The sequence below is a fragment of the Lactuca virosa genome, chromosome 1 (genome assembly GCF_052849685.1).
Source record: "Lactuca virosa cultivar CGN04683 chromosome 1, Lactuca_virosa_CGN04683_v6, whole genome shotgun sequence".
NCBI classification, from domain to species: Eukaryota; Viridiplantae; Streptophyta; class Magnoliopsida; order Asterales; family Asteraceae; genus Lactuca; species Lactuca virosa.
Genome location: NC_136426.1, coordinates 138,660,553 through 138,674,147, shown reverse-complemented (window position 1 = coordinate 138,674,147; position 13,595 = coordinate 138,660,553). Strand labels below are relative to the sequence as shown.

The following is a 13,595-nucleotide window of genomic DNA, read 5'->3' as shown; positions in this document are numbered from 1 at the left end:
TCGCAAAGGCAAAGTGGTGCGAATGATTTTGATGTTTACAAAGCCGCAAGGGAACAATATCAAGTGGAAATGGGGCACACTTTTGAGTTTGAAAAAATATGCGAGATTGTTAGGCTAGATCCAAAATGGAATAAGACGCTGACATCGGGGGAGGCACAATCAAAGAGGTCCCACAATTCTAGTTCGTTTGACGTTTCCGACGCACGAACGAACGTCGACCTCAACGCAGACACGGATGATATCCCCAACGACATCGAATAGATCTCCCCCCCCCCCACGTCGACCGGTCAGACGCGACAAAGCGAAACGTGCTCAGCGTCACGCGGACGAAATTGATAGAAGGGCACAAGAGTTGGCGGAAATGAAAGCAAAGTTCGAAACACAATCTGATTGCCCAACAAAAGGTTAATGTGCAACATGCGCACTTGGAGTTTCTTCATACGCAAGCCGAGAAAAATCAAATGGCGAAGTATTTAGCACATACCAGCGAAGAAAATATGAGACCACGAGAAGCGATAGTGCTCCGGAAGATGAATGAGAAAATCGAAAGACAATATTTGGGTGACTAGTTGATCGGTTTTAGTTTTTTAGGACGTTTTTTTTTATTAATTTTTTTTAAAATTTTTAATGTTATGGTTAATCTAGGAGTTAATTAAATTGCATGTTTCGTTTTTTTATTAATCCAATGTGATTAAAAAAATATAATGAAAAAAAAACAATCAAAAATAAATTAAATTGAAAAACCGAAAAAAAAAGAAATGATGACATGGAAAGTTAAAGATGTTATACTAGTTGCCCATTTCATCTATTTGGTGTTATAACACCACAATGACATGATATGTGTGGTGACAATTTTTTGGTGTGATAACACCCCTTAACTAGTTGCCCACACCCGCTAGTCTAAGGGGTTTTTTTTTTCACAATTCAACATGGTATCAAGCTACATCCTATACCATACGTACGACCGATCAAAGCAAATATATTTTTTTCTTTTTCTCTTCGTCCACTGCTACCTGTGATTCTCTGTGGTCATCGTCAACCTCTCCTCTGTCTTCAACAAACACATTTGATCTGCTACAATATCCACACTGTCTGCCACTGCAGTCTTCATCTCAGGATTCGTCTGCCTCGGTGTCATGTGCCTCGTTTCTTCTACTACAGGTCTGGTAATTATCCTCTCCTTTGTAAAAATCTGTCATGAGTACTTCTACTACATCATCCTCAACCACTGCGCTATCCACCTTAACCCTTGTTTACTCGCTCACGAATATTTATAATCAATTTAGCTTCAAACTTGGTGTTGACAGATCAAAGTACAAATTATGGTGTCATATTTTTTTCAAATATGTGTCGAGTTACCCAAACTTATGGGCACATCTCAAGAAAATCTCAACCATCCGGAGATGATGATGATGATGAATGACATTCTATTGATGCTAGAATCAAGTCATGGTTTTATACTACATGTGACCAGAGTTTGCTCCAAATTATTTCTACGGATGATTGCACTATGAAGGACCTTTGGACAAATTGGATGAGTTTTTTTCACAACAACAAAAATGTCCCGAATGCTTCAACTGCAAGACCAGTTTCGTATTACTAAAAAAGCTCCACTTCCATTACCGAAATTTCCACACACTAAAAAACCATTTCCATCTTTCCTTGAAGCCAAGAACATGCTTTTATTGCATGAGTCCCGCGAAGCTTCTACAAAGTTACCTCTTGACACTACTATCTCTATAAACCCTGCCTTGTATTCATCCTCAAACAAGCCTTGTATTCATCCTCAAACAACAACGGGAAGCAAAAAAAAATGCAACAAGAATCACGATAATGGCAAAAATACTCAAAAAGGAGTGACATGGAACTGTTGAACAAACCCAAAATAATCACAACTTTGTAGGAATTTTAGGAAACGGTTAGTCCTATTTTTGTCCTTTGGCTCCTCAAGCCTTGTTGCATGACAATTTTGGAGGTTTTGGGCCACCCTTACTCTAACAACAGCCACCGATAAGCCTATTGCATGGCTATGTCACACCAGCACCGCAACCGGCTCCTGACGCTCATCCCTATTTGTTCTCTCCTACCGAATTTGGCCCACTTACGGTTTATGGTCTAGGTGATTTTGGACAGACCACGACTTACTCCCTAGCTCATTTTCTGCAACCTAATATAGCACAAACAACAATCATCAACAACCGGTTATGACTTCACAACAACTGCCACAGTCCCCGATTTCTTTTGGTGGACATACACATGCCTTTCCACAAAAGTACATTGATTTATCTTCAGTTTTTCAAGCTATGTCAATTCAGAAACCGCCTGACAAAAAGTTTTATATGGACTCCAGTACAAGCTCTCACATGTTGTTAACTCGGACAAGGTTGTAAAAGTCGATAGGCGGTGGTTAGGCTGTCGACTGGGGTTAAGGGACTAATCGGTCTAGACTGGGATTAACTGACGCCTAGGCGAAGAGCCTTAATTGTAATAGAATTTACTTTAAAATAAATAAATATTACCTATATCTTAACAAAATAAGTAAATAACCATAAAACTTTGATATATCCAATCGTCTAACTATTTTAAATCATGATATACCATAATTTTTAGACCGATGGAGGTTCTTTTTCATAATTTTATTCATCAATCATCATAATTTAGTCACCAATTATAAAAAATTCGATTAATTGGAGACTTTTTTTTGAAAATTTTGACAGTTTGACTTTTTAACCGGGTTAGACTGCCAATGACCGCCTAGGACCGCCCATGACCGACTCCGACTAGCTTGACCGGCTAGCATTAATTATAGATAGTAAGAAGCTGCCTAGCGCCTAGACACCGCCTAGGTCAATTTTTACAACATTGAACTCAGGTAACACGCTCTCCTTACAACCATATAATTCTAAGTCCATAATGGTTGGCAATGGTGCAATTCTTCTGGTTACTCACATTGGCAAAAAAAATTTCCCACTCTTACAATCGTTTAGCTCTAGATAATGTACTTGTCTCGAATCATATGGTCAATAAATCTTTTGTCCGTTCGTCATTTTAGTGTTGATAAATTCGTTTTAGCTCTAAAAATTTTCCCACACTCTTACTCCTCTCCCTCTTTAAGAAATCCCTCTACTTCCTCCCAACCCCCCTTCTCCACCAACCCTCCAGCCACCCTATGATCACTCGATCTCGTATTGGCTCCCTTAAATCACATTATTTTTAACCTCTCAGGTACTTCTAACGTCTCCCTAATCTACTGCGCAAGCTCTCTATGACCATCACCGGAAGTCTACAATGGATAGTGAGCTGTCTGCTCTCTCATCCAACCACAATTGGGATCTGGTTCCCCACCCCTCTAGTGCCAACATTGTTGATTGTCGCTGGTTTTATCGTCATAAATTTGATAGTGCTGGCAAACTTGAACGCTAAAAAGGTCGTCTCATTACTTAGGGCTTTTCTCAACAACCCGATCTTGACTTCGATGACACCTTTAGTCCCGTAGTGAAACCTGCAACCATTCGTACCGTTCTTAGCATTGCCATCTCCAAGGAATTGCCTATTAATTAACTTGATGTAAAATTGCATTCCTCCATGGTGATCTCTCCAAGGAGGTCTACATTAAACAACCTCTTGGCTATGTTCATCCTCATTTCCCTGACTATATTTTACGTCTGTGAAAGGCTTTATATGTAGGGTTGTGAACGAACCGAACGTTCAGTGAACAGTTCGTGAACCGTTCAACAAAAAGTCTGTTTATGTTCGTTTATTTATGTAACATCCTGATGTCAAGGTACTTTTAATTTCAGTCCTTTAATTTAGTTATATTGCAATTGGTCTCAAAGTTCAAGAATTATAAGCATAAGTGCCTTAATGGCATTTTGGTAAATATGGATTCGGAGTACGCCATGTGTATGTGGTGTATGCTAAGCGTACATCTTTGTACGCTGGGCGTACTTCCTAAAAGTGGAAACCCTAATTTTTAGGGTTTGGCTAGTATTTAAGCATTATTAAGTCTCATTCCTTCCCTACTTTTCAGCCTCCATTAGTAGAAAACGTGTTCCCTTTGTAACCCTAGCCTCATTTGAGTCCTTGGAAGGTTGAGTATGAGTTTTTGAGTGCTCCATAAGAAGAAGAAGAAGGTGGTGATAAAGCTTGGAAGCTTGAAGCAAGGCTTGGATCTGGAAGCTCGGGTGGGTTGACTCGGCTGGGTTGACTCAGTTGACTTAGTGGGTTTGACCAGTTGACTGTGACCAAGTTTGACCAAGGTTGACCATTAAGAGTATTGTGGGTATTTGATGGAATTGGTCTTTGGTGGGATTAGGTGCCGGGTAGAGAGCTGAGTTTCAGATTCAGGGACCTCATCAACTTTTGTTCAGTTTGTGAGGTGAGTTTTCCTCACTGTACTTCTGGGTCGAAGGCACCAAGGCCGGCCCATTGGATTGTTATCTTGGTTTATCACATGTTGGTAGGCTGTAGTGATCTGTTAGATCTGTATCCTGGTGGATAGGATGATGCTATGCTTAGTGATCTGTAAGATCTTTCTCATTGTCTTTTGGCTGATTATATGTATGCTTATCTGTTATGTATATGTCGACATGGTTTATGTGTGGTTGGGTGAAGCGTACCAGTGTAGACTGAAGGTCAAGAGACCCAAGGCGTCCCGGATAGACTGCAGGCCCGAGAGGCGTACCAGTCAAGCCGAAGGCCCGGAGAACGTTCCAGATAGGCTGAAGGCCCGGTGAGGCATACCAGTCATGATGAAGGTTCTATGAGCGTACCAGATAGATTGTAGGCCAGTGGGGCGTTCCATTCAGACTGAAGGCTCTGTGTGCATGTTGTTGTTATTGTATATGTTATTTGTTGTGTTGGTATTTTGGGGGAACTCACTAAGTGTTGACTTACAGTTTTGGGTTATGTTTCAGGTATTTCAGAGGACCGCGGGAAGGCGAATGCGTGACCGTACACATCCTCATGTTTTGGGACTATAATTTTGGAAACTCTGATGTTAAAATGCTTTTGAAACTATGTTTGTAAGCAATTTGTGAAATTGGATGGTTTTAAAAAGTTTAAAATTTTCATGATTTTTATGAATGTTACAATTTAATAAATGAACGAACTTGAACACAAATTCTTGTTCGTTTAGTTAAATATACGAACATGAACAATGGTCTTGTTCGTTCAATTATGTTCGTGAACGTTTGTTTATGTTTGTTCATTTAAGTTTGCCTTATATTCATATATGCTCAATTATGTTTGATTACATTACTATATTATATGTTTGTTTATGTTCATATATGTTTGTTTATCTCTGCTCGTTTATGTTTGTTTGTTTAAGTTCATTTAGCATGTTCACGAACATAAAGAAATAAACATGAACAATGTAATTTGTTAAACGAACGAACATGAACAATAAAACTCGTTGGGTTATATGTTCGTGATCATTTGTTTGTTCGGCTAACTTAAACAAATGGACATGAACAACCTTCATTCGTGTTCGTTCGGTTCATTTACAACCCTATCTATATGTCCTTAAGTAAGACCAACATGCATGGTACCATCGTTTTTCTATTTTGATCACCTCTCCTCGGTTTTGGAGCAGTCGTTTCGATTCTTCGCTTTTCACGTATCACCGAGGGTCCAATCATATTTACCTCCGCCTAAATGTTGACGATTTTATTCTCACAACATCTTCCTCCTCTCTAATCACTCAGGTTATCACTCGTCTGTCTTATGAGTTTCCAGTGACGTATTGAGGACCTCTTTCTTTCTTTCTTTCTTTCTTTACGTTGTTGCTTTGCAAAATGACACAAGACTTTTCTTATCCCAAACTGCCTTTGTTTGAGAAATTTTATCGTATGCCGACATGTTTTTGTGCAATTTGTGCAGCACTCCGATGGAAACCAAGCTCAAGCTTTCTCCCGAGGGATTCCTAGTGGTAGATCCCACTCTCTACCGAAGCCTTGCAGGTGCTCTGCAATATCTCACTATTACTCGTCCTAATATTGCTTATGCGGTTCAGCAGATCTGCCTTTTAATGCATGATCCGAGCGAACCGTATTTCCTTGCCCTCAAGCACATTCTTCATTATTCTTAAGGTACACTTCACATGGTCTTCTCATATATTCGTCATTTGTTGATCGATTGGTCACCTATTCTGATGTTGGTTAGGCCGACTGTCCTCAAACTCACCAATCTACTTCTAGGTTCTTTGTCTATCTTGGTGATAATCTCGTGTTTTAGTCCTCCAAGCGACAACACGTTGTTTCTCGCTCCTCTGTTGAAGCTGAGCATTGGGAGTAGCGAACGTCGTCACTGAAGCTGTCTGACTTCATAATCTTCTTCTTGAGTTATCCTCTCCATTGTCTAGAGTGACAATTATGTTTTGCGACAATGTTAGTGCCATGTATTTAACATCTAACCCGGTTCAAAACCAAGCATGTGGAAATAGATATACATTTTATAAGGGAAAGTGTTGCCATCAGACATCTGTGTGTTTTGCATGTTCCTTTGACCTATCAGTTTGTGGATATTTTTACAAATATACTTCTTACTCAGTTATTTTTGGATTTTTGTCACAGTTTAAACATTAGTAATATGCTCAAATTGAGGGGGTGTGTTAATTTATATATATTATTGTATAGTATAGGGTTCACTTTTTAACTTTCTATATCATATGTATACTGAAATATACTACCGCAATCCTTACGGGGTTTTCCACAATTCAACACATGTGATCGCCCGTATCAAAATTGGAGCTACAAGAAGCACAACCAATGCTCTCCAAATAGAAACCCATTTTGGACAAATTTAGACGAGTTAGCAACCTGTCTAACATAGTTCTTCACAAGAAAACATTAAGGCGATGTTTGTTTTTTCTGAGGCAAAATGTCTGCAGTCTGCAGACCACATCTGCAAACCTCTGCAGTAGAAGAGACGGATCAAACGTTTGCAGTATGAATGAAGAAAACTGTTTGTTTTTTTAATATCTACATGCTGCTAAAATAAACTAAAATCTAATTAAATTGATTTTTTTTTTAAAAAAAACTTAAAAACGTTTTTCAATAATTTTATGACTTTATTATAGATAATTAACAAATGTAGATCACCTATTATGTATTATTATAGAAAAAATAAAAATAAAATGGTACAAATTAACGTATATATCTGATAAAAACCAACAAAATTTGGTTGTAAAATTGTACTTAAACATTGTAATTAGGGATAAAAGAATTTAATACATAAAATATATGAAAATAAATTTGATTTCAAATGAAAGTTTTGAAAATTTTCATTTTACTTTTTTGATTAAATCAGTTATTATTTTTCATATCTATATAAACAACCCTAATGACCAGTATTGTAATTAAATCTTTATTTATAAATTTTTCACAAAGATAATGATTGTATTGTCGAACCTTTTTTCTTTAAATATTGTAACTTTTTTTATTAAAAAATGTTTATCATAGATAAAGTTGGAATAAATCTAAGATTAAAAAAAAAATAAAGATATATGTGTTTTTTTAGGCTAGAAGATGTCTGAAGATGTTTAAAGACTCTGGTCCACATCTATGCCAAGAAGAGGACGCACATACCTTTTTTAGGTCTGTACTATTCAAAAAAATAAACAGTCTGCAAAACCTAATGTCTGCACGACACAATAGAAAAGGCTAAGAAGATCTGCGGACAAAAAACAAACAACACTTAGGGTGTGTTTGGTTGTGGAAAACTGTTTTCATTTTCTAAGAAAATGTTTTCAGAAAATAGAGTTGAGTTTTCGCTTTCAATTTTCAATGAAAGTTTTAGAAGACGCGTTTGGTTGAAACCGGGGGAGTTTTCATTTTCCATATTAGAAATTTGGAAAACTTTGAAAAACTGTAAAAATCATTTTTCTAACTTACATACAATTTGGAAAACTGAAAATTTTCATTTTCTTGGAAAATTTTGGAAAACTGAACGAACCAAACGCGTTTTCAAAATTTCCGTTTTTCTTGAAATTTTTTTCTAGAAAACTGGAAAATTTTCCACAACCAAACGCACCCTTAACTTTCTTTGGAACTTCCTTATATCATCTAGGTTTATTTATTTATTTTTATCATATATAAGCAACTATGTTCCTATCATGCATTTGATCAATAACACTATTCTAGACCAAACTCCTCTGCCTTTGCATATATCAATAATCCCTCCACTAACACCATTGTCCATCTTCACAACACGCGTCCAAAGATCGCCCCGTTACTAATAAATCTCCAACGGCATTTCAAAAGCAAGGCTCGATTGAACCCTGCCAAAGAACCCACCCCCAAACATCCTTTATCAAAATCAGGCAATACTTTATCCCATCGGATCCACAACATTCTTTTTTTTACCCAAATCGGCTTCTCAAAAGAAATTAGACCCCAACCGTATTGAGGAGCTTTAAAAAGGACATGTAGTATATTCCAAGTACGGGTCGATAAAATATTAAATTACATTATGTATGCATTAACACACCACACACATTCTTTTCAATAACATTTCATTCACAGCATGCAATTCATAAATATTTCATAAGATACTTTACAAATCAGACATATCATTTTATTCATGCACTGAAAATGCAAAAGAAAAAAAAAACCTAATAGCAATCTATTTGAAGACGCAAGCAATTAGCTAAATAGATTGATAAGAACCCTAGTTAATCTGAAATCCAAGATCCAAGACTATCATTGATCTATGCTTTAGTTTTTTAGGTTTGAACAACAACAATATTTAACCTCTACGTATAATTTATTTTAATATATGAAATTAATTTCTTTAAAAAAAATATACTCCATAAAAAGAATTAATCGTGGACTAGGATTGCCACATGGACGTTACACGAATAATATATGTCAACTAAGCATCCAAATTTGTGAAACATGCAATAATAATGATATATTTTAAATAATATAAATCAATTATATATGTATTTAGAATTCAATATTCTGTTCTATCTCCTTCAATTGTTGAAGCTTTTGTTTTTAGTGGGTTTTGTTTTTGTTTTTTTCCGATTAAAAAACAGTTAATTAAAGCAAACACGAAGCAGCTGCATCGCCACCTTGCTAACAAAACAACAAAACAGGCTACGTTCATGACGATTGCATTCGAAACTCAAAAGATTTCTGGTCTCAACACCCCACTAATCACTCATCACTCATCACTCACCACTCACCTGCTTCGACTTCATTTCTTAGCCAACAAGTTTCCTCTCAAATATCTATAACACAAATCCACGCCATATCTGTCATATTAACTTCACTTATCTTCTGCGAACATTATCGTCTCTCAAAAGTTCAAGCCATGAGGAAAAACAGGAAACAGAGCATTGTGAAAGATGGGTACGAACCCTCCATGAGGAAAAACAGGAAACAGAGCATTGTGAAAGATGGGTACGAACCCTCTGCAGACGAAGACGAAGATAGTTATGAGAAATCGGACACTGAAAGAGCGGTTCCGGTGGAGATTTTTCGTCGGAGAAACAGGGGAAAACGCCGATTGAAGAAAAATGGTTGTAACTCACAGGATCCGTTGGTTGTATGTGGTGGCGATATCATGTTGATGATATTGAGCTTTCTCGACGCACACAGTGTGGCTTCATCACTTGTTGTTTCTCGTAGATGGCGCAGAGTTGCTTCCAGTGATACCGTTTGGTCTGAAAAGGTCGACACACTTAATTATTCCAACTTACTTCTACTTTCTTGTTTTTTGTTTCTTAAAATACTGCATTTGTTAACTTTTTTGACCAAATGATAAGTTTAGTGTGTTTGATATTGTTTACGTAAGAGCCCCATAAATTGTGGTAATCATCAAGATTTTCTTTTTCGGAAGTGTTGTTGCTGTGAATAATGTTTGTACTACTTGGTATAATTAAGATTCTTGTGTGTATCCTTCCCTTGTTGGTAATTACTAATTAGTAGCTTGTTTTTGGTTAGTAAGTTATGAAGAGCAAAGTAATGGCAAGTTTATAACAAAACTATGGAGGGTATATTCGGAAACTGCAAAGTAGTATGTAGGACATGATTGTTACATGGATAAAGATGACCCTTTTGCACTGTTTTAATTTAAAGATCATTGGTTTTGAATCTTTTTATTATTGACATGCATATTGGATCTCATATAAATTGTTTGAATCATGTCACAGAATAGTCATCATCGGTAGGATCATCGGTTTACGTAAAAGACCTAATTACCCTCTACCTTGCTTATAGATTAAAGAGCTATGGGCTGATAAAGCTCATCTACCTCGTTTTGCTCTAGTTGAGGGGTTGTCAAAGTTGTCTGCTTACACCTTATCCATTCATGATGGCAAACGGGTAAGACTCTTTAAAGAGGCGAGAATAAGTGAGGTCTCATCTACCTCGTTTTATTTTATTTTATTTTTAAATATTATATTAACAACATTTGTTCTCTCTTTGCTTATGTTTTTTTATTAGAGTCGGATCGTGAAGGAAGATCTTTGGGATCATGCTTGGGAGTTTCGCTTTAAAGAGGCATCTTCTTTTTAAATCTTGTATTGCATTATTAAAGGGCTAAATGCAAGAAATAACAATATATTTTTATTTATTTGTTAATTATAACATTTTTTTTTCTTATAGAGGCGTAGTACTAGTATGTCGAAATATCTACACAATAATACCATTCTACTTCCAATTTTTTTTTTTATATTAAGGCATTGTACTTTGAACAATCTATTCAACTATAGCAATGAAAATTGATTTATAAATTATAATTGGATATTGTTATAATTTGCTATATTTTTCAAAGTACAATGCTATAAGAAAAAGAAATGCAAGTAGGATGCTATAATAAAGAGCTAAAAGCAAGAAATAGCATCATACTTCCTTTTCATACGTTCATTTCTTTCTATTGTAGTTTCGTTTTCTCTTATTAAGTCGTTGTACATTGAAAACTCTACCAAATTATATCGTTGTACCTCCAACTTTTTTTTTCTTATTATTAAGACTTGTATTTTGAAAAATCTACCAAATTATATTGATGACATAGTCCACTGATACTGTTATAATTTGCTAAGACTTCTCAAAGTACATGAAGAAAATTAAATTTGGTGGTATAATAAACAAATAGACAAAAGTAGTTTATAACTTTTTGCATTTAATCCTTATTATGTAATCATGCACTATCTTGTTCATGGGATTTTGATATCTTAGAGCATCTCTTTGTAAAGACTTACGGTATTTCCCAACTTTACTTTTCACTAACAAAAAGTTTTCAAAATGACGTATTCAAAATGTAAAAAACTTTTCAAAAAACTTGCATTGGATATGCTGTGCCTTGTGGAATCCTATTATGACCCCTAGATTCTTTCAATTTCAGAAACTCATAAGTTTTATATTTACATTAATTGCATTCAGGGTGCCCCAGAATACTGGCGTGATTTGGATCCATACTGGAGAGGAACAGGGCAACCAATGCATCGCTACTTCCATGAAGATGGAAGCCAAACTGCTGATGTTGATGATCAGGTATGGGGAGGCCATGAATGTTGTTACTCCATTGTTACGAGCTTCTTAGCAGATGGGAGAATTCGGGAACATTATGTAAGAATCAACAGTTGGGCACAATTGTCTATTTCAAGGAGGCTTGATTGGGGTTGGGAAATGTCAAATCGTTTATGTTTCTACTCGAGTGTTCCCGATGCTTATAAGCCAGGTGGCACCGGTCCCTATCTTCCTGTTCATTAATTAATTTATGTTTTTTGTTTTGTTTACCAAGTTTGTTTGGTGATAGATTTTAAAGTATTTTTAGACTAGATTTGCTAGTGTTTGCTATATGTGTCTATTTGGTTTGTGGAAATTGCAATGATTTTGTTTTTTTGGAAGGTTCCAAGTTGAAAGTTACATATTTACCTATTACCGTTGATCTAGAAGATGTATTTTTTGATCTTTATTGATGGTTGTTTTAGGCATTTGAGATGTATTTGTTGATCTTTATTGATGGGTGTTTTAGGTATTTAAGTAACATAAATATTTTATTTGTAGTGTGTGCATGGTAGAGGGTGCAATAATAAATAATTAGGCCTGACAATCGGGTTGGGTTTGGGTTGGCGGTTCAAAAATATAAACTCAACCCAACCCATATAATATATGGGTTGGCGGGTCATGGGTTGGTGGGTTGGAAACCTCAACCCAACCCAACCCATATAACTCGTTTAAGTATATATGGGTTTGCAGGTTCACAAGTTAGTAGGTCGAACCCAACCCACATAACCCTTTAACGAATACACAACGAATTTTAAAAAATGAGGTTTTTTCAACATAAATTCATAAAATGATTAAAGTAATTACATCAAAAAAAGAGGTTTTCCACCAAAATTAATAAAGTCGTTAACATCCAAATAAAATTGAAAAATAAAAACATTCCTTCAAAGTGGATGCGTTCTTCGTTCATGACTTGCGAGTATCTAAAAATGATGACATGTGTTTTTTCTTTTTTGATTAGGGCACCGCAAACACAGACTAGCAACATACGAATACGAAAGAAATACAATGATATGAAATATTACGAATACAGAAGGAAATCAAATTTAATTAATAATTAAATATATCAATTTTTTTTAAATGTAATATATATATATATATATATATATATATATATATATATATATATATATATATATATATATATAATGATATGAAATATTACGAATACAGAAGGAAATCAAATTTAATTAATAATTAAAGACAAAATTGCAAGAATGGTCCCTGTGGTATGTCAAAACTAGCAACTTTGGTCCAAAATGGGTTTGGCTTGCAAGGATGGTCCAATAGTTTCGTTTTGTTGCGATTTTAGTCCAATTTCCTATGAACTTTTTTATAATGACGGATTTGCCCTTTATTATTTTAGTTTCCATTTTTCTTTTATTACAACAATTAAAAATAAAACAAAAATAAAATATCTCTCTCTCTCTCTCTCCCTCTCTCTCTCTCTCTCACACACACACACACAACTCCCTCTCTTTTGATTCATCACCTTTCTTCCTTTCGTCCCTGTTTCACAAACAAAGAATGGAGCACCAGTGGTATGCCAACATCACCACCAACTTACCGGTGTTCGACCATATCCAGTCCGAGCCACCACAGTCGACAACGGGGGAAGGTAGTCGCCGACTGCCACCGTTAATCACTGCCTTTCCCGACTTTCTCCATCCACCCCTTTGAATCTGCAACGATGACGAGAGAAGGAGACATATGTGAGCTCGTCGACTGCCAGCCTTATTCCACCCGTCCCAGTCGCTCAACGCCACCTCTCACCACCGTACATGACCTGACCACCCTCGTTACCTCTCTCCAGTCATACTGCACCGCTAAGGAGGAAACCCAGCTCCTCCCGTCGCTCTGCCACCCAAATAGCTTGCTGCCACTGCTGTTTTTGTGAGTTCTGGCCACCAAATGCTGCCACTCCCTCCGACCACCAGCTTTCTTTCTCTTCATTCTCGCCGGCAGGAAAGAAAAACGGGAGGAAACAAGTGTAGTGATTTTATTCAGATCCAAAATCAATGGTGGGTTTTCGTTTCTCTTCGAATCGATGGTAGGTTTTCATTTCAGGTAAGGTTTTGTGTG

General features: G+C 36.3%; 1 protein-coding gene across 1 annotated transcript; it reads left to right on the top strand.

The window, feature by feature from the left end:
- Positions 1 to 9,179: 9,179 nt before the first annotated feature.
- LOC145121366 (uncharacterized) lies at positions 9,180 to 11,717 on the top strand. Its single transcript, XM_079057124.1, has 6 exons — positions 9,180 to 9,675; positions 10,224 to 10,328; positions 10,449 to 10,505; positions 10,611 to 10,623; positions 10,685 to 10,689; positions 11,388 to 11,717. The coding sequence occupies exons 1-6, from the start codon at positions 9,316 to 9,318 to the stop codon at positions 11,715 to 11,717; spliced, it is 870 nt and encodes a 289-aa protein (XP_078913250.1). The 5' UTR covers positions 9,180 to 9,315.
- Positions 11,718 to 13,595: the final 1,878 nt, after the last annotated feature.